The sequence below is a fragment of the Monodon monoceros genome, unplaced genomic scaffold, assembly GCF_005190385.1.
Source record: "Monodon monoceros isolate NGI ecotype Baffin Bay Population unplaced genomic scaffold, NGI_Narwhal_1 Super_Scaffold_5, whole genome shotgun sequence".
NCBI lineage: Eukaryota > Metazoa > Chordata > Mammalia > Artiodactyla > Monodontidae > Monodon > Monodon monoceros.
In genome coordinates this window covers 1,283,108-1,309,325 of record NW_021703782.1, presented here as the reverse complement: position 1 = coordinate 1,309,325, position 26,218 = coordinate 1,283,108, and the positions used below count along the sequence as shown (strand labels likewise).

The following is a 26,218-nucleotide window of genomic DNA, read 5'->3' as shown; positions in this document are numbered from 1 at the left end:
ATCCCCCTTTTATTCCTAAAATTATTTATTTTTGTTATCTCTTTTTTTCCCTGAGAAATGATGACAAACTGTGTTGATTTTATTATTTTCAAATAATTAGTTTTGGCTTTATCAATCCTTCTTTTTTACATGTCACTAAAATGTTAATCTTGATAATTTCTTTCTGTCACTTTCTTTTTTTTTTGCGGTACGCGGGCCTCTCACTGTTGTGGCCTCTCCCGTTGCGGAGCACAGGCTCCGGACGCGCAGGCTCAGCGGCCATGGCTCACGGGCCCAGCCGCTCTGCGACATGTGGGATCTTCCCGGACCGGGGCACGAACCCGTGTCCCCTGCAAAGGCAGGCGGACTCTCAACCACTGCGCCACCAGGGAAGCCCTATCACTTTCTTTAAAAATGTTCTCCTTTTAACTTCTTTAGCTAAGTTTCATGCTTAGCTCACTAACTTTTATTCTAACTTCTTTTCTAATATAAGCACTTAATGATATAAATTTCTGTCTATTCACAATTTTAGAGGCATTCAGTACATTTTTATGAATATTTTTGGTGTTATTTAAATTCAAGTATTTAAAAAATTTCCCATTAATTCTTTTTGCCCTGCAAAATTAATTAGAAGTGCTCTTATTAACTTGCACATGTAAGACATTTTGTTTTATTTTTCTTATTTATCTTCCATTATTGATTATGTGGTTAGGGAACATAGTGTCTAAGACACTATGAATTTTGTAGACTTACTTTGTTATTTAAGATATTTCAAACATGTTCCTTATTTACTTGAGCAGAATGTATTCTATATTAGGAGTCATAGCAATCAGAGAAAGGTTTTTTAAAAAATTTTTATTGGAATATAGTTGATTTACAATGTCGTGTTAGTGTCAGGTGTACAGCAAAGTGAACGAGTTATACATATACATATATCCACTCTTTTTTAGATTCTTTTTCCGTATCGGTCATTACAGAGTATCGAGTAGAGTTCCCTGTGCTGTACAGCAGGTCCATATTAGTTATCTATTTTATATAGAGTAAGAGAAAGGTTTTTAATTAATATCCTCATTGTTCAAAAATTCCCTGACCTCCTTGATACCTGTAGCATGAAAAATATGAAGAAATATGCTTAGGTCAGTGGTGTAGTATTTCCCTGTTCCATTAAAACCTTGAGGGAGGTTCGTTGGACTAGTTCTCTGCATTTTGTTACTGAACAGAAACTCTCCACTGTGAGGTTTTATGCTCCATCGGACCGGCAGGTTATTTTTGAGCACATACGATGTTTTCAGTTCTAGTCCACACTGATCAGGACTTTTGAGTTGATGAAGAAGAATTCTCAGTGGATCTCAAGGCTCCAATTAATTGTCCCAAGATGTCAGGTGTCCTTGCTGTAATTCTTGTAGACTTTACAAGGTGGACAGCAGAAGGAGGTGGAGGAAGGTACGTGTAGTGTGCGGGGTGGCTGGGAGAGTCCTGGGAGAGGCTGGTAGGGGCGTGTGCAGACTGCAGCTGGCCCGAGGCAGGTGTGTGCACACACTTGACCTTTGCCTTCAGTGTCCTATAAATGCACTTTCACAGAGGGTGTGGCCGAGGAAATGGGATGAAGCAGAGAAGCTGTGATACCCTGCTTGCTCTTCCTCTTCTCTCAGCCTCTCCAGGAATCGAAACCTAAGGCAGGAGACTTGGCTGGTGTAGAGAGGGCACTGCCAGGGCCTTGGTCTGAGCAGCAGTGCGCTCTGTTCCAGGTCTTCCCAGGGCCTCCCAGGACACCTGACCCCATCCTGCAGCAGCTGCCAGCGTTGGGTGTGAGGAGGGAACCACAGATCACAGGTAGGAGGGGGTTTGGTGCCTTGTTTACAGATAAGGCAGTGAAAAAAGTGAGCGCATGTGTTTGGGGATTGTTTAAGGAAAGAAGTGACTACTAATAGCTGAGATAAACTTGAAAGTTAGACCCGGGGTGGCAGAATGGTGCTGCTTTCAGTCCCAAGACTAAGTCACTTATTTGAAAATAAATTAAGTCCAAATGTCCCCTTTGGATTGAATTCATATTTTTTAAACATAGTAAGACTTGGTACCAGCTTGATTATTTTAAAAAACGTGATGCACAATTTTGCATTAAGTTTATAGCTTAATGTAACTGACAGACATGCGAAGGACACAAGCGTTTGTGTGAGTGTGTCTGTACGTGTGTGTATATGTGTGTGTATCTGCGTGTGTGTGTTTATATCATTGAGGAGCTTGGCAGCATTGATAGAGAAATAATGGCATTAACAAGTGAGAAATCTACCTTAAATGGTGGTTTGCAAACTTGGATTTAAAAATACTGTCAGCATAGTTTTCTTAACTGTATTTCTATGTTTAATAGCTAAGAATTGCCTTTTACTTTAGGGTAGGGGGTGATTTGTGACTCAACGAAATTGGGGTTCTCTGAACAGCGAAGTGTACTTGCAACATTTCAGTGAAACTGGAAATCAAGGGCAAAGTTAGTTCTTGTCTGTAGTTGTTATCCAAGTCCAACTGTGCGGCTCCCTGGAGCAGCTGCGTAGCTGCCTGTGACCTCAGCAGTGCTGTTAGCCTCCTGGGAAAGATGGGGCGTGGCATCAGACAGACTCACCGCTTCAGTTTACTCGCAAGCTTTTACAAAACCTCTCCGATCCTCTGATGACTCGCCTCTAAAATGAGAGATAATAACTCCAACAATATGACATTATTCAGAGGGCTATGGGAGAATGTCTGGAAAACACTTTTCAAAGAAACTCCTTTTATATTAAAAATACTGATCTATTATGTGGTAGAATGCAACATTTATATGCATTTTTACTAAAAAAGGTAAAGTTAGAGGTTTCCCCAGATCCTGTGCCGTTGGGTATTTCAGGGGAAGCATGTGAGAAAAAAAATATCATTTGTGCTCATCATTAAGACAAGCATGATGGTCTAGGAGGATGTGCTTGCAGCTGTTTCTTGGTACAATTGGCCGGTGGGCTTAATCAAATAATGTTTACACGTATCCTGTCTGGGGACCAGGGAAGACCCTGATGCTCTGTGAGCAGCACACCTGGGGCGAGTCCAGGGTGGGGCTACATTCCTCAGAACTGCTGCCGCCCTGTTTCTCCAGAATACTCCTACCTGGTCTTTATCTGACAAACCCCTTCGAACTCAAGCTGAAGCATCCTCTCCCCTGAGAAGCCTTATTCACTTCTCCCGGGCACTACCCCCTGGTGTTGTGCTCTAAATACTTTGTTTACCAGCTGCAGTGCAGCCCTCATCATGTCATTTCTTAGTCTGCGAACTTGTCTCTCACTTTCTCTAGACTGGGTTCTTCTAGACGCTAGCGGCCTTGAGAATACTGCCTAGAATAATATCTAATATTATATTAAATGCCCAGTAAAAGATGATTGAGTGGATTAATGAATGAACGAATGAACATTCATCAAAGTGAAATTATATTTATGGGCAATTGCATTTGCTGAAAAAAGCCAGAAACAGGAAGGGTTGGAAATGCGGCAGAGTGGTCAACACTTTTACTTCTTCTCACATTATATTTATGCTTTCATGCTTTGTGAGGGAAATATATTTTTACTGCTATTTTAAAGAAAAGGAAACTGCAGCCCAGAGAGATCAAATGATTGCCCACTTACTGCATTGGCAGTATCACAGTGATGCATTTTGATGATGTTAAAAAACAAAATTCAACTGAGTAGATTTGAAGGTCTAATTGGCTGTATTCAAAGACTCATGAATCAGGTACCATCCCATCCAGCAAGTAGAAAGGAGCTCCAAGGAGCTGTGCAAAATGGAAGGTTTTTATAGACGTAAAGGGGCGAGATAAGAGAAGAGCAGATGACCTTATCTTTCTTTGGGCGATGGAAGGGGTCTGTCAGATGGATTGCCTCACCACTGCTGACCAGGAAATTCCAGACTGACTGGTTTTAGACCACGATTGAGGTACAATAAGTCCCCTATGTATGAATGAGTTCCGTTCCGAGAGCACGTTCGTAAGTCCAGTTTGTTGCTAAGTCCAACAAAGTTAGCCTAGGTACCCGACTAACACAGTCGGCTGTATGGTACTGTACTGTAATAGGTTTATAATACTTCTCACACAAATAATACATAAAAAACAAGCAAACACAAAAAATAAAGAAAAGCTTTTTAATCTTACAGCTCAGTACCTTGAAAAGTACAGTAGTGCAGTACAACAGCTGGCATCCAGGGGCTGGCATCGAGGGAACAGGCAAGAGGAGTTACTGACTGGAGCGGGGGAGAGGAGGTGGGCGATGGTAGAGATGAAGGATCGTCAACAATAGGAGACGATGGGCAGGCTGCAGTTTCACTCACGCCTGACCTTGATGGCACAGGTTCTGGTTCCTTGCTGGACTCAATTCTATCCACCCTCTTAAAAAAAAATGATCCAGTGATGTCTGGGTAGTACTGTACCAGCTACATCACCGCTGCTTTTACGCTTGCTTCCGGACATCCTGGGCTTGAAACAAAGATACTGAACCACTGTGCTCTATACAGTACTGTACAGTAAAGTACACGAAAGCACAACCACTTGTACGGGATGCATGCATGTGACAATGTATGCCAGACACGTGTGCTAACTTACGTGATTGGACATGCAAGCGCACGTTCGCACCTTTGAAAGTTTGCAACTTGAAGGTTCGTATGTAAGGGACTTACTGTATATTTGAAACGAGAAGACATGAATGTTCAGTTTAACGGTAATTTGAAAATTTTGTTCTGGGAATTTTACTTATTGCAAGAGATAAAAATATGATAGTAGCATTGGATAAGTGAGCAGGGCAAGCAGGGAGCAGGGTAGAGTGACGTAAACCCGGATTCCATCCCAGCCCTGCTACTTAGCACGTAGGTGGCCGTAATCAAATTTCTTCATCTGTCAACTGGGCATCATACCAGTACCTACTTCAAAGGATTGCTGTGAGGATTGAATTAATGAATGTATGTAGCGGGCTTAGAGCAGTGCTTGGCATATAGGAAACAATACATGTTAGATCTTACTTTCATAATTGTCATTATTTACGGACAAAATGACTGGCCCCTGAAAAAGACAAAAGAATCAGCAGAAAAATAAGTATTCAGATGCAGAATAGATTTAATGAAATGTATAGCTTTCCCATACACTAAAGTGATGAAGAAAATAAAGTGTGATGTAATCTCCCCAATAGCAGAATAATGGGAATTAACAAGATACTGCAGTTCACTCGTTAATCTGGCAGAGATTACAACGAACGGTTATGTTGATAGGATTGTACTTAGATGGATCCTTTACCAATATTCTTTACTATAGTATTTATACTATAAATTTATACTTAGAACTATATGTCCATCCAAGCTTTTAAAAATATTGTGACCCTGTGTCTCCCAGACTTGGTATCCTGTACTTGGGCTTTAACTAGTTACACATTCCCCTGGTAATTCTGAAGGACCTTCCCAAGGACTTTGCCACTATGGTAGAGGAACACAATGACAGAATTCAAAAGAATTCTGCTTCCTTCCTCCCAATAGTTTCTAAGCTGGCTGACATGAGAAAAGAATACCAACTGCCTCTCTCAGAAATTGGTAAGGTTGAGAACGTCCACAAACAGACTGTGTAGTCAATAGCAGAAAATAAATGTCAATATTTTGAGATATTCAATAAAATTAAACTTTAGCATATAAGGAGAAAACTCTTGCAAAAAGAACGCTTAGGAAACGAACATAATCCTTCAGATCTATGCTGTGCAAAAGTTATACTGAAATATATTATTTGGAATTAGCTAAGCCACCATGGATTTGATTTGACACTAAATGCTTAAAATACTTTTACATTTTCTAGTGTCATTATAAGCTAACAGACCATGCAATTGTCTAAATTTAGTCCAGACTCTCCCCTTTCCTCTTGATGCTATTTGTCTTTTGGTCAATAGTGATGCTCTTCACTAGTTAAGCTTTCAAATCTGAATAACTTTGGAAATATAAGAAAAGGACTATTGGCATATTTATGGGGTTCATCAGTATGTTAGTACTTTCTTGAGTACTACGGGGGGGGGGCAACAAGGAAGTTGAGGCATTGCCCGTGCCTTTGAGGAAAGGACAGAGTAAAGGAAAAGAACATGACAAAAATATAAGGAAAATGCACTAATGTGTGCCAGAGGAAGTAAAGGCTTTGGAAGCAGAGAATACACTCACCACCCCAGGATGAAAAAAGAAGAGGAGAGACGCCTAAGAGGAAAGGGAGAAGGGGGTGGAATTCTCTCCCTCACCTCCAGAAGCAAGGAGGAAAAAATGGAGCAGTAAGGGCTGCTTGGGTTTATTCATATTTCTGGATAGATTATTACACTGGAATGTGGAAGGCTTATGAGGAACAGAGAGAAAAGGGTCAGTTCATTCGATCATGGAATACGAAATTAGCTAGCAATGAGTCAACTTCATAGGAAAGAATTTATGTGCTTCCAGGAAATTGCCTACATTTGGGACTTAGAGGGGTGAATACATTTATCTTTTTTTGTTTTTCTCTGGGCCAATGTGTGTAGGCCTAATAATGCCTCCTCACCACGAAGGGGTCTGGGTCCTGATCCTGGGACCCTGTGAGCATGTGATGTAGCCAAAAGATAGTCTCTGTGATGCTGTTAGAGAACAAGTTGAGAGAAAGGAGGGGATGCAGGGGGGGTACAGACACAGGGAGACCACGTGAGCCGTGGCAGTAGCTTCTCCTCCCAAGTTCACCTCTCAGGCCTGGGGGGCTCAACCAGAGCCCGTGGAGAGGGAGGTAGGAGTTTCCTCCCTTCTGCTGGGATATGAAGGGGAGAGATAGCCTAAGTGGGCAGCGATGCCAATTTTAACTCTGTTATGGGAAATCTTGCAGTTTTTGTAGCTCCGTAGCATTTTTTTTAAATTATTGAAATACAGTGATTTACAATGTTGTGTTAGCATCTTAAAAGCAATTAACTGATAATGAAATACGTTTTAAAGGACAGGCGGATGGTGCCTGAGATCCTCAGATCACTAGGGTCCAATGAAGTGCGTTTTCTGTTTTGTAAATGGTGTTCATCCCTTTTCTGGGTGATAGACACAGAGTTACCCCACTGGACCAGTCGATGAGGACAAATAACAGCACCTCTAACAGATGCCAGAATGAGTTTAGTTTAAGAAGAATGCCTTCCCAGTGATGGTCCGGCAGTATAATTCTTAAATTTTCATCTTAAATATTTTCCTTTCTAAAAATCTTTAATCATTTGCTTAGTAATAATGGTATAAACAAGTCTGATTTGTTTTAAATAATTCGTGTTGAACAGGAGAACAATTTTCAACTCACTTCTTCTTTGATTTTCCACTTCGTTTCTTACTAGACTTTTCAGGTCAAGAATGTGTGGACTCGGAGCTGGTCTGTCGTCTGATGCCTGGGGCAGACGGCAGGACGGCAGTCTCCCCATTTGTCTGGCTGTCCAACGTAACAAATCAAGATTTGTTTGACATCATTGTGGTAAAAGATGTACGTGAGTGTATGGGTGCAGCTTTCTTTTATCTTGTTTATTCATTTAAGAGAAATAATTTTTACACGATGATAGTAGTAGCAAAGTGTCCACTCTACCAAAGCCATATTACTCGTATTCCAGAATAAGAATTCCAGCTTTTCACTGAAGTGGAAGAACAAATCTTTTTTTAAAATACCTGAGTGGTTTTAAAATAGAAAATTAAATTAGGTAAGGAAGAGAATGTTACATTCTCAGTTAATCATCATGTACGGATTATGCCTTACTGTGGGGATCATTATGCCAGAGGCCCTGGCTGCTCACCTGTGGACCAGAGACCAGCACCAGTAGCGTTATTAGCATTACCTGCTGGAGATGCCATCCTATAACCACTGAGTTCCGACGCACATCAACATCGGGCACCCCTGTGATAGGCAGTTTGTGTTTGTCCTTATTTTTGTGATCCTTGCACCTAAAGAAGAAGGTGTGTGATATACAGAGTAGAAACAACAAATATATAACGCACACTTTAATTTTTAAGATGAACACATGAGCCACTGTTTCCTGTCACATGTGATTGGGGGTAATGAGTCTGCCGGCCAGTTCTGCCTGGGGCCCTGGTGACTTATCCACAGCATGTGGAGGGGCAATACATCCCTATTTTAATTTTGGATGGAAGGTTCTAGGAAATATTGCCTCATTCTTTTTCTTTTAATTGAAGTATAGTTGATTTACAATGTTGTGTTAATTACTGCTGTACAGCAAAGTGATTCAGTTATACATAGATATGCATTCTTTTTTTATATATTCTTTTCCATTGTGGTTTATCATAGGCTACTGAATAGAGTTCTCTGGGCTATATAGTAGGACCTTGTTGTTTATCCATTCTATATATAAAAACTTTTATGTACAACCCCAAACTCCCAATCTATCCCTCCTCCACCCCCCTCCCCCTTGGCAACCATAAGTCTCTTCTGTATGTCCGTGCTTCTGTTTCTGTTTCATAGATAGGTTCATTTTTGTCGTACTTTAGACTCCACACATAAGTGATATCATATGATGTTTGTCTTTCTCTGTCTGACTTACTTAGTGTGATAATCTCCAGGTCCATCCATGTTGCTGCAAATGGCATTATTTCATTATTTTTTATGGCTGAGTAAGATTCCACTGTCTATATGTACCACTTCTTCTTTATCCATTCATCGGTCATGGACACTTAGGTTGCTTCCATGTCTTGGCTATTGTGAGTAGTGCTGCTATGAACATAAGGGTGCATGTACCTTTTCAAATTAGAGTTTTGTCTAGAATGGGATTGTGGGATCATATGGTAGCTCTATTTTTAGTTTTCTGAGGAACCTCCATACTCCTCTCCATAGTGGCTGCACCATCTTCCCCCCAACAGTGTAGGAGGGTTTGATGGGCAGTACGTTCTAAATGACTGTGAGGACATCATTGGCCAAAGTCAGTTAATTATATTCTGAAAGGCAGTTTAAGAAAAAATAGATGTATATGGAAAGGGGAGTGCTATCTTGTTATATGTAGCTGATACAAGATAAGTTTGTAAAGCCATGAATACTTTTTCAGGAAAAATGGGTTCAAAAAATTTTTGTAGTATAATTCCGGGATGATAAAAGTGACTGTGACTTCACATTTCTAGTAAATGAGAGACATTATTTCTATGATTTCAGAGTCAATATTTTGAGTATTGATTTTTTTAAACTGATCTTATTTGGTCATTTATATTAAAGTGGAGAAAACCTTAATAAACTGTTTGCATGTTTGACAATACTTCATTAAAATATAATGAGTTATTGTTTTAGTGAGCTAGATGTAAAGAACCAGAATGATCACATTTTATAACAGACTAAGGCATATCTCAAAAGAAAGATACTTACAATCTAAAATCTCTGCATATCCTCAGGCTATGTTACAAACGATTCATGTGGATGCAAAAAATATTCCTCTCCTTTGCTTGAATAAATATGATAAGAGTGGAAGGGGATGCCCTTTGAACAGTTACGTATTGAACTTCAACAAACACAGCTCCCTGTCGGCGCTGACCAAGGATAACTGGTATGACCTTTTCTGTTTTAACATTCTTTATAGACAGGCGTGTGTGTTTGTGTAATGAATGCTGTTGCATTATGACTTATGAGAATAATTTCAAGATGCAATAATTTGGGTCATTAAGGTGCAATTTATTTCAAACAGTTTAAAAAACACCTTTTCAAATTATGATTGTGGTGAAGCTCACGTATCATAAAATTGACCATTTGAAAGTGAAGAGTTCAGGGACATTTGATGCGTTCATAATGAACAACGACCGCCTCTATCCAGGTATTAAACATTGTCATTGACCCAAGGGGAAAGTCTGGACCCCTGAAGCAGTGACTCCCCTCCCCTCCCTCAACTCTGGCACCTACTGTTCTGTGTCTATCTGTTCTCCATCTTGTGGATTTAGCTAGTCTGGGTGATTAATGAATGGAATCATACAATTATGTGACTTTCTGTGTCTGACTTCTTTCACTAGGATATTTCGAGGTTCGCCCATGTTGGAGTGATAGCAGTACTTGACTCCTTTTTATAGCTGGATATTATTCCATTGTTTGTATATATATACGATTTGTTTATCCAATAAATGAACATTTGGGTTGCTTCAACTTTTGGCTCCTGTGAATAGTGCTGCAGTGAACAAGCATGCCCATGTATTTGTTTCAGTGCCTGTTTTCATTTCTTTTGTGTATAAACCTAGGAGTAGAACTGTTGGGTTATGCAGTAACTCCTTGTTCAACTTCTGTAGAACCGCTGAAATGTTTTCCACAGCAACAATTTTACACAACCAACTGCACTGTACAAGGGTTCTACTTTCTCCACAACCTCACCACACTTGTTGTTTTCCTTTTTTATAAAAAATTATAGCCATTCTAGTGTGTGTGAAGTGATCCATATCTCACTGTGGTTTTACTTTACATTTCCCTAAACACTAAACATTTTGAGCTTAATTTTATGTTATGAAAGAGATGTATATAGTCTTTGGAAAAATGTCTATTCAAGTCCTTTGCCCGTAACTCTACAAGTCATTGCCCTCCATAACTCTACAATTATGTTGTTTATCTTTTGTTGTTGAGTTGTAGAAGTTCTTTAGATATTCTAATACTAGACTCTTGTCAGATATATGATTTGCAAATATTTTCTCCGACTCTGTAAGTTATCTTTTATTTTCTTGATAATGCCCTTTGATGCACAAAATTTTTAATTTTGAGGAAATCCAACCTACCTAATTCTTCTTTTGTTACTCATCCTTTTGGTGTCATATCCAAGAATTCATTCCCAAATCCAAGGTCATGAAGATTTCTCCCTATGTTTTCTTCTAAGAGCTCTTATATTTAGATTGTTGATCCATTTTGAATAGATTTGGTGTATGGTATGAGATAAGTTTACAACTTCATTCATCTGCATGTGGATTTACAGTTGCCCCAGGACCATTTGTTGAATTCTTTCTCCACCGAATGGGGTTGGTAACTCGTCAGACCTCAGCTGACAGATATGTGGGTTTATTTTTGAATTCTCAGTTCTATCCCGTTAGTCTGTCTGTCTGTTTTCATGCCAGTACCAGCCTGTTTTGATAACTATAGCTTGTGAAATGTGTGGGTCTTCCACCTCTCTTTGTGTTCAGTACTGTTTTGGCTATTCAAGGTCCTTTGTAATTCCATATGAATTTGAGGATTGTCTTTTCCACTTCTGCAAAAAAGGCTGTAGGAATTTGGATAAGGATTGCAATGATCTGTAGATCACTTTGGAGTACTATTGGCATCTTAACAAGATTGTCTTTCAATCCATAAACACAGGATCTCTTTCCATTTTTAGGCCGTCCTTAATTTCTTTCTGCAATGTTGTAGCTTCCAGTGTACAAGTCGTTGACCTCCTTTGTTACATTTTTTCCTAGGTATTTTATTCTTATGCATGCTATTGCAGTTGGAACTTTTTCCTTAATATTATTTTCAGGAAGTACCTCGCTTTCATGTAGAAACACAAATGGTTCTTGAGTATTGATCTTGTACTCTATGACTTTGCCAAATTTGTTTATTAGCTCTGATAGTTATTTTGTGGATTCTTCAGCATTTTCTGCATAGGGGATCATGCCATCTGTGAAAAAAGGAGTTTTACTTGTTTCTTTCCAATTTGAACGCCTTCTTTTTCTTCCTCTTACTTAAGGGCTCTGCCTAGTACTTCCAGTAAAGTGTTGATTAGCAATGGTGAAAGCAGACATCCTTGTTTTGTTCCTGATCTTCAGTCTTCTGTCATTGAATCTGACCTTAGCTGTGAGCTTTTCATAAATGTTCTTTATCATGATGAGAGAGTTCCCTTATATTCTTAGTTTGCTGAGTATTTTTATGAAAGGACTTCTTTTTCAAATGCTTATTCTGCACTAACTGAGGTGATCTGGTGGCTTTTTTCTTTTATTCCATTAATGTGGTGTGTTACATTGATTAGTTTTCTCATGTTGAATCATCCATGCATTCCTGGGGTAAATCTCACTGAGTCATAGTGTGTAATCTTTTAAATATACTTTTGGACTCAGTTTGTTGGTACTTTGCTGAGGATTTTTGCATCTGTGTTCATAAAAGAAGTTGGTCTTTTCCTGTGATGTCTTAGTCTGGTTTTGGTATTAGGGTAAAATGGGCCTCATAGAATGAGTTAGGAAGCATTCCTTCCTCTTCTGTTTTTTTGCAACAGTTTGAAAAAAATTGGTGTTAATTCTTCTTTAAGTGTTTGGTAGAATTCACTACCAGCTGATCTGGACTTTTGTTTGTTAGGAGGGTTTTGATAACTGACTCAGTTTACTTAATTACTTTAGGCTTTATTAGATTTTCTATTTTTTTGAATCAGTATTGGTAATATGTATATTTCTAGAAATTCATCCATTTAACGTAGATTATCTAATTTTTTGTTGTAATGTTATTTGTTGATAATAACCTCATATAATCCTTTTTATTTCTGTAGCATCTTTCCCTATGTTTATTTCTGATTTTATTTGCATCTTCTTTCTTCTTTGTCAATCTAGCTAAAGATTTGGTCAATTTTGTTGATCTTTTCTGAGATCCAACTTTTGTTTCACGGATTCTATTTTCCTATTATTTATTTCATTTTCCACCACACTAATCTTTATTATTTCCTTCCTTCTGCTAGCTTAGATCACACTTGTTTCTCTAGTTCCTAAAGTGTGAAATTAGGTTGCTGATGTGAGATCTTCCATCTTTTTTAATTTGGGCATTAACTGGTATAAATTTCCTTCTGAGCAGCTTCATGTATCCCATAAGTTTTGGTATGCTTTGCTTTTGCTGTCATTTGTCTTTGTTTTCTGATTTACCTATGATTTCTTCTTTGACTCATTGTCTGTGTGCTGTTTAATTTCCATAGAGTTGTCAATTTTCCTATTTTCCTTCTGTTAATGATTTCTAGCTTCATTCCACTGTACTCTGAAATGGATCTGAAAAGACTTTGTGTGACTTCTGTAATTTTAAATGTATTGAAACTTGTTTTGTAGCCTAACTTATGGTCTCTTCTGGAGAACGTTTGATACGCTTATGAAGGGTGTAATCTTCTGCTGTTGTTGGGTGTGGGCTTTGAAATACGTCTGTTTTTTTTTTTTCCCTGTAATTCATTTCTAATCTCATAGTGCTGTGGTCAAAAAAGATGCTTGATATGATTTCAGTTTTCTTAAATTTACTGAGGCTTGATTTGTGACCCAAGATGTGATCTATCCTGGAGAATGTTCCGTGCGCACTTGAGAAGAAAGTGTGATCTGCTGTTTTTGGATGGAATGTCCTATAAATATCAAGTAAACCTATCTGGTCTATTGTGTCATTGAAAGCTTCTGTTTCCTTATTTATTTTCATTTAGGATCATCTGTCCATTGGTGTAAGTGAGGTGTTCAAGTCCCCCACTATTATTGTGTTACTGTTGATTTCCTCTTTTATAGCTGTTAGCAGTTGCCTTATGTACTGAGGTGCTCCTATGTTGGGTGCATATATATTTGTAATTCTTATATCTTCTTCTTGGATTGATCCCTTGATCATTATGTAGTGCCCTTCCTTGTCTCTTGCAACATTCTTTATTTTAAAGTCTATTTTGTCTGATATGAGAATTGCTACTCCAGCTTTCTTTTGATTTCCATTTGCATGGAATATCTTTTTCCATCCCCTCACTTTCAGTCTGTATGTGTCCCTAGGTCTGAAGTGGGTCTCTTGTAGACAGCATATAGACGGGTCTTGTTTTTGTATCCATTCAGCGAGCCTGTGTCTTTTGATTGGAGCATTTAATCCATTCACATGTAAGGTAATTATCGATATGTATGTTCCTATGACCATTTTCTTCACTGTTTTGGGTTTCTTTTCGTAGGTCCTTTTCTTCTCTTGTGTTTCCCACTTATTGAAGTTCCTTTAGCATTTGTGGTAGAGCTGATTTGGTAGTGCTGAATTCTCTTAGCTTTTGCTTGTCTGTAAAGCTTTTGATTTCTCCATCGAATCTGAATGAGCTCCTTGTCAGGTAGAGTAACCTTGGTTGTAGGTTCTTCCCTTTCATCACTTTAAGTGTATCATTCTACTCCCTTGTGGTTTGTAGAGTTTCTGCTGAGAAATCAGCTGTTAACCTTATGGGAGTTCCCTTGTATGTTATTTGTCATTTTTCCCTAGCTGCTTTCAGTAATTTTTCTTTGTCTTTAATTTTTGCCAATTTGATTACTATGTGTCTTGGCATGTTTCTGCTTGGGTTTATCCTGTATGGGACTCACTGCACTTCCTGGACTTGGGTGGCTATTTCCTTTCCCATGTTAGGGAAGTTTTCAACTATAATCTCTTCAAATATTTTCTCAGGTCCTTTCTCTCTCTCTTCTCCTTCTGGGACCCCTATAATGCGAATGTTATTGCATTTAATGTTGTCGCAGAGGTCTCTTAGGCTGTCTTCATTTCTTTTCATTCTTTTTTCTTTCTTCTGTTCTGCAGCAGTGAATTCCACCATCCTGTCTTCCAGGTCACTTATCCATTCTTCTGCTTCAGTTATTCTGCTATTGATTCCTTCTAGTGTAGTTTTCATTTCAGTTATTGTATTGTTCATCTCTGTTTGTTCTTTAATTCTTCTAGGTCTTTGTTAAACATTTCTTGCATCTTCTCGATCTTTGCCTCCATTCTTTTTCCGAAGTGCTGGATCATCTTCACTGTCATTATTCTGAATTCTTTTTCTGGAAGGTTTCCTATCTCCACTTCATTTAGTTGTTTTTCTGCGGTTTTGTCTTGTTCCTTCATCTGGTACATAGCCCTCTGCCTTTTCATCTTGTCTGACTTTCTGTGAATGTGGTTTTTGTTCCACAGGCTGCAGGATTGTAGTTCTTCTTGCTTCTGCTGTCTGCCCTCTGGTGGATGAGGCCATCTAAGAGGCTTGAGCAAGTTTCCTGATATCTTAGATTAATTTTTAAGTGTATTTTCTGCCAAACTGTAGATGGCTACTGATGACCCAGTTTCAATATTGAAGAGCTGCCATTTAGACTCTAGTTATTTTTGGAAAATCTCTCTCTTCAGAATGCAGCAATTCAGTGAGCACTGAGTTTTCCATGTGCCAAGCATACCTCCTATATACCAGCCACTCCTCTAAGGACTAGTCTAGAGGCACAGAGATGAAAAGAGCCTTTGCTGTCAGGGAGCTGGCATTCCAGTGAGGGAGACAATACATGAGGTGAAATTTTCTCAGGCAAGTGAATGATGAGCAGGCATCTTCTATGTGACTGCTGGAGCCACTGGACTTGTCTAGTAGGATTCCCTGCTAGTGTTGGAGGGTCTCCTGCAGAGGCAGGGGTGGCTGTGGCTCACTGTGGGGATTAGGACAGTGACAGCAGAGGTTCTGGGAAGTACTGCTTGGCGTGAGCCCTCCCAGAGTCCCCTTTAACTACTATTTTAGAGCTGTCACTTTCTCTCTTAAATTCTGTCAGTGTTTTGCCTCATATATTTGGGGGAGTCTGTTATTTGGGGTCTATATGTTTATTGTATCTTCTAGATAAGTGTTATATCTTCTACATGAATCAATCCTTTTATCCACATATAATGTCTTTTTTGTCTCTTGTAACAGTTTGTACTTAAAGTCTATTTTTTTCTGATATTAGTACAGCCACCCCAGCTCTCTTCTATTTACTGTTTGCATGGAGTATCTTTCTCTGTTCTTTCACTTTTCAACATCTTTGTATGTTTGTATCCAAAATTAGTCTCTTATAGACAGTAAATTGTTGGATCATGTATTTTTTTTTGTTTTTCAGTACGCGGGCCTCTCACTGTTGCGGCCTCTCCCGTTGCGGAGCACAGACTCCGGACGCGCAGGCTCAGCGGCCATGGCTCACGGGCCCAGCCGCTCCGCGGCATGTGGGACCTTCCCGGACTGGGGCACGAACCCGTGTCCCCCGCATCGGCAGGTGGACTCTCAACCACTGTGCCACCAGGGAAGCCCTGATTATGTATTTTTAAATTCATTCTGCCAATCTTTTGATTGGAGAATTTAATCCACTTACATTTAACATAATTACTGATAAGGAAGGACTTACTTTTACCATTTTGATTTTTTTAAATAAGTCTTATGCTCTTTTTTGTTTCTCAGGGATAGTTTCTGGCAATTTTATCTGTCAATGGGTATACTTTCTAGTTTCTCTTTACGCTTCATACATTTTTTTTGAGCACTATACATTTTGAATACAATAATGTGGTAATTCTGGAATTGTCCCCCTTCCCAGGCTTTATGTTTCGAGGGGTCCGTTGTGGTGTTGTTTGGTTTAGTGACTTTTCTAAACTATTTTTATAAAACTCTGTGTATATTTTTCACCATGTATGGCCTCTGAAGTCCTTGTTTCTTTACTTTTTTAATTAAAAAAATATTTATTTATTTTGGCTGTGCTGGGTCTTAGTTGCGGCATGCAGACTTCTTAGTTGTGGCATGCGGACTTCTTAGCTGTGGCATGCATGCGGGATCTAGTTCCCCGACCAGGGATCGAACCCTGGCCCCCTTCACTGGGAGCGAGGAGTCTTACCCAGTGGACCACCAGGGAAGTCCCTGAAGTCCTTGTTTCCTTAGATTGTATTCAGCTAGTGTTTGGACAGAGATTTTTTTGAACACAAGGGGGAGTGGGAGAGAGAGAGGAAGAAGAGAAACAAGAAGGAGGAAGAGCAGGAGAAGGAGAAACGGGAAGAAAATGAGAAGTAGGAGAAGGAGGAGAAGGAGAAGGAGAAGGAGAAGGAGAAAAGGAAAGAAAAATCTTCCTTCCGTTCTTTGCAGATTGGCTCTGTGCTGGGATCTCCTTCAACACTGAAGCCGTTTATGACTCACCCTTCCCCCACGTCCTGCTTGCACTCATCCTGGAGACCAGCATTAATGAAGGCTTGGGGTCTTCTCAGGTCTTTTCTAAGCATGTGTCCTGCCCTAGGCATCTGCATGGCTGTCTGAATTCCCCGAACTATGTGGGTTCACCTAGATTTTCATCAGAGGTTTTCGTTACTCATTTGTTTTGTCACCTACAAATTGGCACTTGCCATCTACCTCTGCAAAGGATCAGCTGCTGACCTTCAGCACCCCCTGAAGGGAGTTCAGGGTGGAGAGCAGAAATGAGGTGCTCTGGGCTCTGGGGAAAACAGGCAGAACAGGTCTTCAGATAGGTATTTTGAGGAGAAGATTTTATGAGCCAAATTCTTGCATGTCCTCGTATCTAGCAAAGCACTAAAATCCTTCATGGTGAACTCTGCTCCTCGTGACCAGCAGTAACCTTCGTGAGACTAGCGGAAAGCTTCTGCAAAAAATATGTGCTTGATTGCATGTACTCCCCCTTCACCAAAATCACATCTATGCTGACTTCTCCGCCGCCTCTTCAGAGCTGTTTCTCAGAGCTCTCTGAAACGCTGTCTCCCGGGCTCTAGTCCTCATTTTGCCCCAGATAAAACTTAACTCACAACTCTCACGCTGTGCATTTTTTTCAGTCGACAGTCTCGACTGTCGTCTTTCACCCTCGGCAGCTGCCTCGCTATCTCCCTCCCTGACTGAGCTCTGAGCTCGGCCAAACAAAGACAAGCCTCTCACCTCAGTCCTTCCTGCAGCTCCCAGACAGTTTAGGACAGACAGATGAACAAGGCCGGCTCTGCTCCCTGGGGAATCGTGGACTGGGAAACAAGGCTGATGCTAAGCTGGAAGGAGGGTGGGGAAAGGGTGAATAAAAATGTCTCAGTGCTTTCCTACTTTTCTAACCTGTTCTTGACTCTGAGTTAAACCTTGGCTTATTTTCCACCCTTCTGGCAGCTTTTGCTTGAGTTTTTGATGTTTCTGTGCAGGGCTGGGCCCTCCTTCTGCCTGCTCTGCCGTCTTTGGTGACGTCACTCACATTTGGCACTGTTTTAACTTGTAAAATAACAACTTTGGTCATAATAATGGGCTACTCTATAAGAGCACTAAAAGTCATGCTTCTTTAGCCAAACGATTAGCCTCTTTACTAGTTTGGTCACTTTAGGGCTACACGGAACAGAGTAAGGCTCTGGATGCAAAGCACAGGGGTATGTCCTGAGGTATCCCCATGTCTGGCTTTATTTTGTCTCTGGAAGGGCCAGCAATTCAGTGGTAATTTATCTTTTCCTTGGCTGTAGATTGAGAACCCATCAAAACAAAATGTATTCCTGTAATGTTACTCTCTTTTTTTCTATAGGTTAAACATGGGCAGTGCGTTTAAGTTAATCACAGATTTTGTGCCTGTCACTCAGACCATCAGGTAGAGTAAACGCCCCTGCATGTGAATTTCCTATAAGCAGCTGAACATCTTTAAGTACGAAAGACCATGATAATAATTGAAACACTTCATCTCGTACAGGATCTCACTAAGTGAATTACGCGATGACAAAGATGACAACGTTGTGTTGGCATTTAAACAACTAAGTGAAGCATTCGACAGAAAACTTGGGGGAAAAGAACGACCCTGACCGTGTCCAGTTTTCCTGAGTCCTGTGCGCCTAGGAGACAGAGATAGCCAGAATGCCACCCTTTGTGTTTCAGGACATGGGTCACTTGCCCCTTCCTGCATGACTAAGAGGAGGCTTGCAAACAACCCCTTGTTCCCTGTGACCATCCTCAACACACCCTCCAAATTCTCATGCTTTGTCTCATAAAGGATTAGCTGAACTGCTTTCTCCTGCTGACCAGCTGGGCAAAATACCTGCTAACTTGACCAAATATTAGTCAGGCTTCTCCCGTCTGCCCCACAAGTCCCTGAACTTTAATCCACCCTTAGGCTCCTCCTGAAAGCTGCCCGGAGGGGTCCCCAGATCACCTGTCCCTGCCCCAGCCCCAGGTCACTGTGAGGTCAACTGTGCAATCACACCACACACACCCCCATTCCCCCTCACCTGATCATTTCCAGCCTTGTTTACTAATCCCTATAAATTGAAGATCTTTTTCTGCTGACCTTTGAGACCCCTGCACGTCCCACAGTCACAGTGTTTTCCCTTTGCAGTAGGCTTTTCCACTTACTGCAATGGTCTTTTCCAATAAATCTCTTCTTACCTAAGTCCAGATTTGTTTTTGATTCGATTTTCTCGCTGCGCTAAAGACGTAAAAGATATTACTTAACTATAGATTTCACCATTTATTGAACAGCGTATATAAAGATATCTTAGGGTGGAAAGTTTTTTGTTAGATTTCTAAGTTCTCATCAGGAATTCTAACATTTTTCTTCTAAGAGTTTTAGCTTGTGTAATAGCTATGCTAAATGTCTCAAACAATTACTACTTTGGCTTGAAATGCTAATGATTTTTTTAAAGGCAGAAATAAAACCCAAGTTAAAATTATACATCATACACTGTAGCAGTGAGCTGAACTCTTGAAAGTAGTTTCAGATATCTAATTATTACATGTTTCTAAATGTCCTGCATTCTTCCCCCAGGCAGACCCCAGGTCCTGAGCACATTTTCCATGTCCCTGAGACCAGTGGGGACACATCTACAGAGACTAGGCTGTGAGCCATTGAGAGCTCTCCACGTGGAATAAAGCACATCCGCCAGTGTCACCAGTACGTCTAGATTTATTGCCTGCGTGTCCACATTAGCCTTGCTCGCCTTCCTTAACCGCTGCTTTCTGTGACCTCATTTGTGTGTCCCCCCTGCGTATCCTGGGAGCTTATCCCTTGGGCTCACCCATCTCTGTCCCTGCTTTTGCTCTTGGCTAGACTGTGGCGTCAAACTAGATTCTCCTCCAAATCTGACTCAGTGAGTACTTTTTCTTTGCTGCTCCTAATTTAGCACATCTTCAGACACAGAAGGGAACAGCCTTGACTAATGGCACAAATCGTAGAGTTACTTCCCAGATAGGCTTTGATGCTGATGTTAAGGAGTGAAGACAGACAAGCAGCAAGGACTCTGCTGACGTTGCCTGGGCAAGTGGCTGGCTAGGCACTAACGCCAAGAACAGCAATAGCTAGAGATGTTGCCTTTACCTGAGTGGCTGTCAAATACACAGCACTCATGCACATGCGTGTGCACACACATGCCTGTTTTTCCATCTAAGTCTCTTACACAGCTAAGCTTGACAAGTATATATCTGGCGGTATTCTGCTGTTTTATACCTTTATTTTCGTTTAAAGGGGACTGAGATGTTCACTTTGGCTTTACTGCGTTTGTCCAGAGTCTCGAGTGGGGAAGGGGATGGCCATGCACCCCGTTTCCCTCATCTCTCACAGCATGCTGGGACAGCTGTAAGCAGACCCACTCCTTGTAGGGAATTGACGGTTCACATTAAATAACATATGTCAATGCAATAATGTCTTTTATTATTCTGTTACACGCAGTCTAACGAATTCCTGATTTAGATATGTGCAAATCCAGTCTCATACACTTTTGTCAATAGGTTTTTCTTGAATAACCTATTGATAATCATTATTCTTGGAATAATTTTAAAGAGAGAAAAGAAAATATGATTCTGTCGTTTTGTAATAATGCTACTAACAATGCATATTAATCACAGAATCTATATTTTGACGTGTCTCTGAAGATGAGTGCATCCTCCAAATCCTTCTTTTTATTTAGTAATCGTCAGCATCACCGGCACAGATGGCAAGCAGAGCCTTCTCGTAATGCCCTGAAGCGAAATGCTGAAAGGAAGAAAATGTAATGTATTTGAAATACAATGTCATAGTATTTCTAAAAAGAAGCATAATTCCTCTGAACTATAGAATGAAAGACCATGGGCCGTTAGCATCACAAGAATTATTTATTTTTTTCATCTAAGTATTTAATATGCCCTGAGAACTATTCCCTGGAAGTTACTGAAAAATAATACCATGGTTATAGTCAATAGAACAAAGTTTATATGAAGTTGATGGAACCCTAATGTGTTTTTATAAGAAGAATAACTTCCAGTAGAATCAAATCTTCTCCTCAGCTTGAAAGAGGTGTCTTCATTTATTGTTGTAAATCAGTGTAGAGTCTGGAGGGCAGATTGGGCAGTATGCCTCAGATGGCTTAAAAATGTTTATACTCATTAATGCAGAAATTCTACTTCAAGAAATCTGTCCTAAGGAAATAATGATCAATTATTAATGAGCCCAAGATTTATGCTCCAAAATATACACCATAATATTATGTATAATAGTGAAAAAGTAAAAAGCAATAAATAATAATGTGGGGCAGTTTATGTACTTTAGAACTTTTACAGTGGGATCCATGATTTAATAAAAATATTACTTTAAGTAGTAAAACAGTTTTTAAAAGAAAACATGTACAAAAAAATTTTGTTATTGGTTATCTGTGGTGGAGAATTAGGGCCATTTTAATCCTTTTATCATGCTTCCGTAGTTTCTAAGTTTTCAAAAAAAAGATAGTAATAAATAAAAGGAATTATAAAACTTATCTTTGTTAAAAGTCAACTCTCACATCCATGTTCTCTTACACAAAGTTGTGTAATTATAATTCACTGCCTTAAATGCACATAGTAAAGTTGCATTAATCATATGTGAATATTAGTAGATTTTGAGGTGGCTGTCGTTAATTGCTGTATAAGTATTAGAACTAGTTTATTCATTTAGAAAATGAGTTATGACACGCATTTCTCAATGAGAAATGTTTAGCACCACTAAAAGTTTAAGGTTTTGAAGGTGGCTGTAAGGAGAGTTTTATCAAAGACGAAGGAGGAAGATGTCTCTTAAATGCTCCCTTAACCCTTCCTCTTGGAAATCACTTCAGCTCCCTGAGGGCCTACAAGGTCTTCTGGGTTGTGTGATCTCTTCCTCCTTGGGTTGTGAAGTTTCTTCCGTATCTTTCAATAAACTAAAAAGCTATTTTATGCAATTGAAAATTTCAATGGAAACAACGTGGACAAGGTAACAGGACTTAGCTATGTGCAAAATATACATTAAGATACATTCTAGGGCCCTGTGCTTGGGTTAATGCTCTGAGGGTGCCATCTTGAAGTTCTTTATACTTATTTGAACAAGGGGTCAAATGTTTTCATTTTCCATGGGGTGCCCCAAATTACGTAGATGGTCCTACATACTCTGATAATTCTTTGCTAGGTTTTATCAAAATCCAGGCTCAAGCTTAGGTGTATCAGAATGAAGAAACCACCGGCCTGTTGACTTCTGAGTCATCGCTTCTAGGCATGAGCTTCAAGGGCTCATGGGATGGCAGTGTGCAGAATTTTGCACCCGTGTGATGGGATCTGACTGGCTGCCCCCTCTTGTGACAACACAGGAGAGCTGATCTCAGAAAGCTCTTCACAATTAATGGGCTCTTCTTGCGAAACGTTTTCTTGCTGGTGCTAGTCATGCTTGGCCATTTAGCTTGTAGAGCCTCATCACATGATCGTGGGATGAAGAGTTTGCATGACAAACCAATGACTTTTGCTTAAAACACATCAAAGAGGAATAAGTTTTGTCACCGAGGTGAAGGGATTTTTCTCACCTGTCGTGGTGCAGTAAGGCTGCCTGACCTACTAATGTAGATGATCCCAGCCAGAATAGTTAACTTTTTAGATTCCACCGTGAGGTTACTTAAATTACAGCCCTTGTTTCAGTTTCGAAAAGGATCAAATATGGCTGCAAATAAGTCACGAGGAGGAGACTTACTTTGATGTCATGGAAGAGGGACTTCCCGTATCTCTCTTTGTATCGTTTCCTTATGGTCATCAGGTCTATTTCACTTCTGGCAATGAGAATCCTGATCACGGTTTTATTATGGAAACCAAAGTCCTAAAAGACACAGCCAAGGGGAGAAAAACAATAAGGAAACAGCACCTTAAAGTCAGTCTCTCTAAAATCGACTCATCCTCTTTTCTGTGGCCGTGGGGTCCTGGTCCTGTGTCCCTCAAGCCCTGGCATCCCCACCCAGGGGCATCGACTCAGACTCCGCCTCCCCTCTGTGACCCGCCCCCGCCTCCCCCGGCCCCTCGCACTGTACACACACAGTCAAGTGGTCCATCTACTCTGCTTCTTAAATGCCCTCTAATCTCTATTTTCAGGGTCACAGCCTTGATGCTGGCCCTCATCACTTCACCTGATTCTGCAATAATCCTCCCTTTTATTTAAAAAAACATTTTTTTATTGGAGTGTAGTTGATTTACAATGTTGTGTTAGCTTTTGCTGTACAGCGAAGTGATTCAGTTATACATGTACATATATATATATATCCACTCTTTTAGATTCTTTTCCCATACAGCCCATTACAGAGTGTTGAGTAGAGTCCCCTGAGCTATATAGTAGGGCCTTATTAGTTATCCATTTTACGTGTGTTTATGTGTGTATATGTCAGTCCCAATCTCCTAATTTATCCCTCTCCCCTTTCCCCCTGGTGACCATAAGTTTGTTTTCTACTTCTGAGACTCTATAATTCTCCCTTTTAAACCTGGTCAACCTCCCCGCTGTCTCCTGAACGCTGCGTCTGAAGGTGCAAATCTGATCATGTGGTCTTTCTAGGTAAAAATTCTTCCTGGGTTGGGAGGTGGGTCCCAGCCCTGTTAGATGAACGTCAGCGTTTCTAAGACGGCAATTATGTTTTTATTTTATCGTCTGCTTATTGTGGAAAACTGTAAAAGTAAGAATTCCAGGTGCTCAAAATATTTGCTGACTTAACCTCCACTACTGAACAATACACAGCCATCCCTTCCTGTGTACTAGGTCCGGAACGAATACCGCTTCACAAAGCAATTGCAGCTTGTCTGTTCAAATGGAGTACTGGTGACATCCAGTGGCCAGGAAGCAGCAGCGAATTTTTGATGTCTGAATGTTTTGGGTATAGACCTACTAACAAACTTTTCCATAACTTGAAGTGATAAAAATGAATGATCCAACCAACTTCCCATATTTAAGTTGTGTATCATTTGCTTAGAATACACAGGAGAAAAACAGAGATTTTTCTTTGGTGAGAGCTGGTGAAAACAGCTTTTGAACAATACTTGACATTGGCAGGAGGCCCTTGTATATGAACACTCTGATTACTGGAATATACACTCCTCTGCTGTACCTGCAAACCGTTCGTGAGTACGCATACCTTCCTTTTGGCATTGACACACACAGCAAGGGTAGAGTTTTTATTTATTATTAGGATAATTGGCCCTCGCTTTGGGCATAATTGGAACCAGAGTAATGTGATTATTTTCCCAAGGTCATTCACAAGTGAAGCTTTACTCTTTTTGTTGGAGAAGGAAACGGTTGATGTCATCCGATATCCTTGCCCAATACACTTTTAAATATATAGTTAATCCACCTTTATTCTTGGAAACAGAATCAAAAAGAAGCAGAGGACTGTGAGCTCTGATCCTGTGTTCTGAGGATACATGGGTTCTTGTACCTAATAGAAAATACTTGCGCATCAATAAAAATAAATAAATAAAATATTCTTGATGATTCACGTCTTATCCAAGCTTGCTGGCTACCTCTAAGAAGCTGGTCTATGACAATTACTTTGAGGATAAAGCACTCCCGTGAAATTATTGTACCACTGAATTGATTTTAATGATTTTCTTGGAGTTTTCAGGGCTATGACATGTATAGTGATTTGTATGAGACCTTTTCATTTTCTCAATATTTTCGTGCGCATTGTGGATGAGATACGCATTGTCTCATGCACGTAAGTGTTTGTTTCTTTGAAAATGAATGCACCAAAGATGTGCAGTTGACTATCACCCGAAACTAAAAAACATTCTCACTTAATTACAAAAATAGCTTTAGAGTTTTTTGTTGTCTAGATGTCTCATTTTAAGTGTTTTTTAAAATAATACTTTATGTTTAAAAATAACCACTCACCTTTTGTGTTTTTAAAGCTCAGGAATGCAGCCATTTCTTTCTGAGAGTTTGTAATGCTTTGACATTTTCTGCTTGATGCCATATGTTGTGTAATTGCCTGAGTATGAGGGGGTGGTCTTCATATGCGGTAAAAGTATTTGGACCTACCAGTTTCTCTAGATGCTAAGAAATGCTAAAGCACATCTCCCTGGGGGGAGAGGCCCCAAGGAATACTTCTTAGGTACCTCTGTTTGATACAGAAAGCAGAGCATTATCTTTATTTGATGGGTCTCATTTTGGTGTATAATATATTTCTTCACTGGAGCATATTTTCTTTGAAATTAATATATTTGCATACAAATTCAAATATGGGAATCAATATTTAAATAATTGAAGTAAAACTAGTCCTTTGAGAAAGTAGACATGATTTCTGGAGAAATTTTTAAAATACGTGGCTCATACTTACATGGATTGCACTGTATAATCTGTAAGCAAAATAGCCTGGTTTGTCTCGAACACAGAGAACTAGGAAAAATCAGAGAGAAAAGAAGAAAGTTTGGGAGTGACAGTACATGTTTTCTTCAAAATTTGGGAAACAATGAGAATGCTTTTTTTTTTTCCAGTTACAGTCCTGGAAGACTGATACTTTGTGAGTTCTCTGTGGGATCCCTCATTGTACATTGTATTAAAATGTCAACATTTAGAATAGCGGTAAAACCATAACCTTCTTTACAAGGGAAAGGTTAGTATGTACAAGATGAATTTAAAGGTGTGAGATCCCAATTACCTGAGAATTCAAGGTTTCCTAGTGTGAAAGTTGACAGCTGTTAGGAAGGGTGTGGGTTCATGGAAGTTATTAGCTTGACAGTTCAGTGCATTGTATCAGTAGCCGATGCATGTTTCCTCTACAGAGTTAACATTCTGTCTAAATAATTAAATTCAGGGGAAAGTGGCTCAATCAACAGCTTGCTCATGCCTCTTTAATTCAATCAGAGCTAATCAGGATTCATTGTGCCAAACACAGTATTACTCACCAATTGCAACTAGCAGCTCTTGAAAGGATCCATCATAACATCCATTAATGGCGTCTACTATGTCTTGCCCAGAAATAGTTTGAAATTCCTGGAAAACTTCAACAAATGATATAATTCAAAGGAGATTTTATGAATATTATAAATTTAAAATGCAAACATGGATTTGATTGCTTATATACAGTGAAGGTAAATAAAGTATAGGGGTGGGTGTTGGGTTGCAGTAGGCCATCTTTTAAAATTTTTTAATCGACTTTTGTGTGTTATATATAGTAGAAAAAAAACAAAAAAGTATTTTAAAAAATAAGGGAGACAGGAAGGTACAGCAGTTTGGGGAAAGTTGAACAAAGTAGGACCAGTAAGGCAGCTTCACATAAATCACGACTTCATAATAATGGCCTTGGTTCGTTACGGACTGTGTTCACCATATTCTTTTTTTTTTTTTTTTTTTT

General features: G+C 39.7%; 2 protein-coding genes across 2 annotated transcripts in view; one reads left to right on the top strand and one right to left on the bottom strand.

Moving 5' to 3' along the window:
* The first annotated feature begins 1,272 nt into the window (after nt 1-1,272).
* Nucleotides 1,273-19,031, top strand: LOC114883743 (probable ATP-dependent RNA helicase DDX60-like). The gene is made up of 5 exons (XM_029201710.1): nt 1,273-1,812; nt 7,332-7,474; nt 9,376-9,527; nt 18,178-18,240; nt 18,340-19,031. The coding sequence occupies exons 2-5, from the start codon at nt 7,379-7,381 to the stop codon at nt 18,446-18,448; spliced, it is 420 nt and encodes a 139-aa protein (XP_029057543.1). The 5' UTR covers nt 1,273-1,812; nt 7,332-7,378; the 3' UTR covers nt 18,449-19,031.
* A 1,238-nt stretch (nt 19,032-20,269) lies between these two features.
* The window catches only part of ANXA10 (annexin A10), a 66,332-nt gene continuing 60,383 nt past the window's right edge, over nt 20,270-26,218 (bottom strand). Inside the window, exons 9-12 of the mRNA XM_029203288.1 lie at nt 25,770-25,865; nt 25,202-25,260; nt 22,582-22,704; nt 20,270-20,610 (exon numbers count right to left, since the gene is read on the bottom strand). Coding sequence (XP_029059121.1) covers nt 20,542-20,610; nt 22,582-22,704; nt 25,202-25,260; nt 25,770-25,865 — 347 coding nt within the window. The 3' untranslated portion in view covers nt 20,270-20,541. The remainder of the gene's footprint in view (nt 20,611-22,581; nt 22,705-25,201; nt 25,261-25,769; nt 25,866-26,218) is intronic.

Coding starts and splice junctions, on each gene's coding strand:
- LOC114883743 (XM_029201710.1), top strand. CDS start 7,379: ATGCCTGGGGCAGACGGCAGGACGGCAGTCTCCCCATTTGTCTGGCTG. Junction 9,528..18,177: donor GCGCTGACCAAGGATAACTG/GTATGACCTTTT, acceptor TTTTTTCTATAG/GTTAAACATGGGCAGTGCGT. Junction 18,241..18,339: donor CCTGTCACTCAGACCATCAG/GTAGAGTAAACG, acceptor CATCTCGTACAG/GATCTCACTAAGTGAATTAC.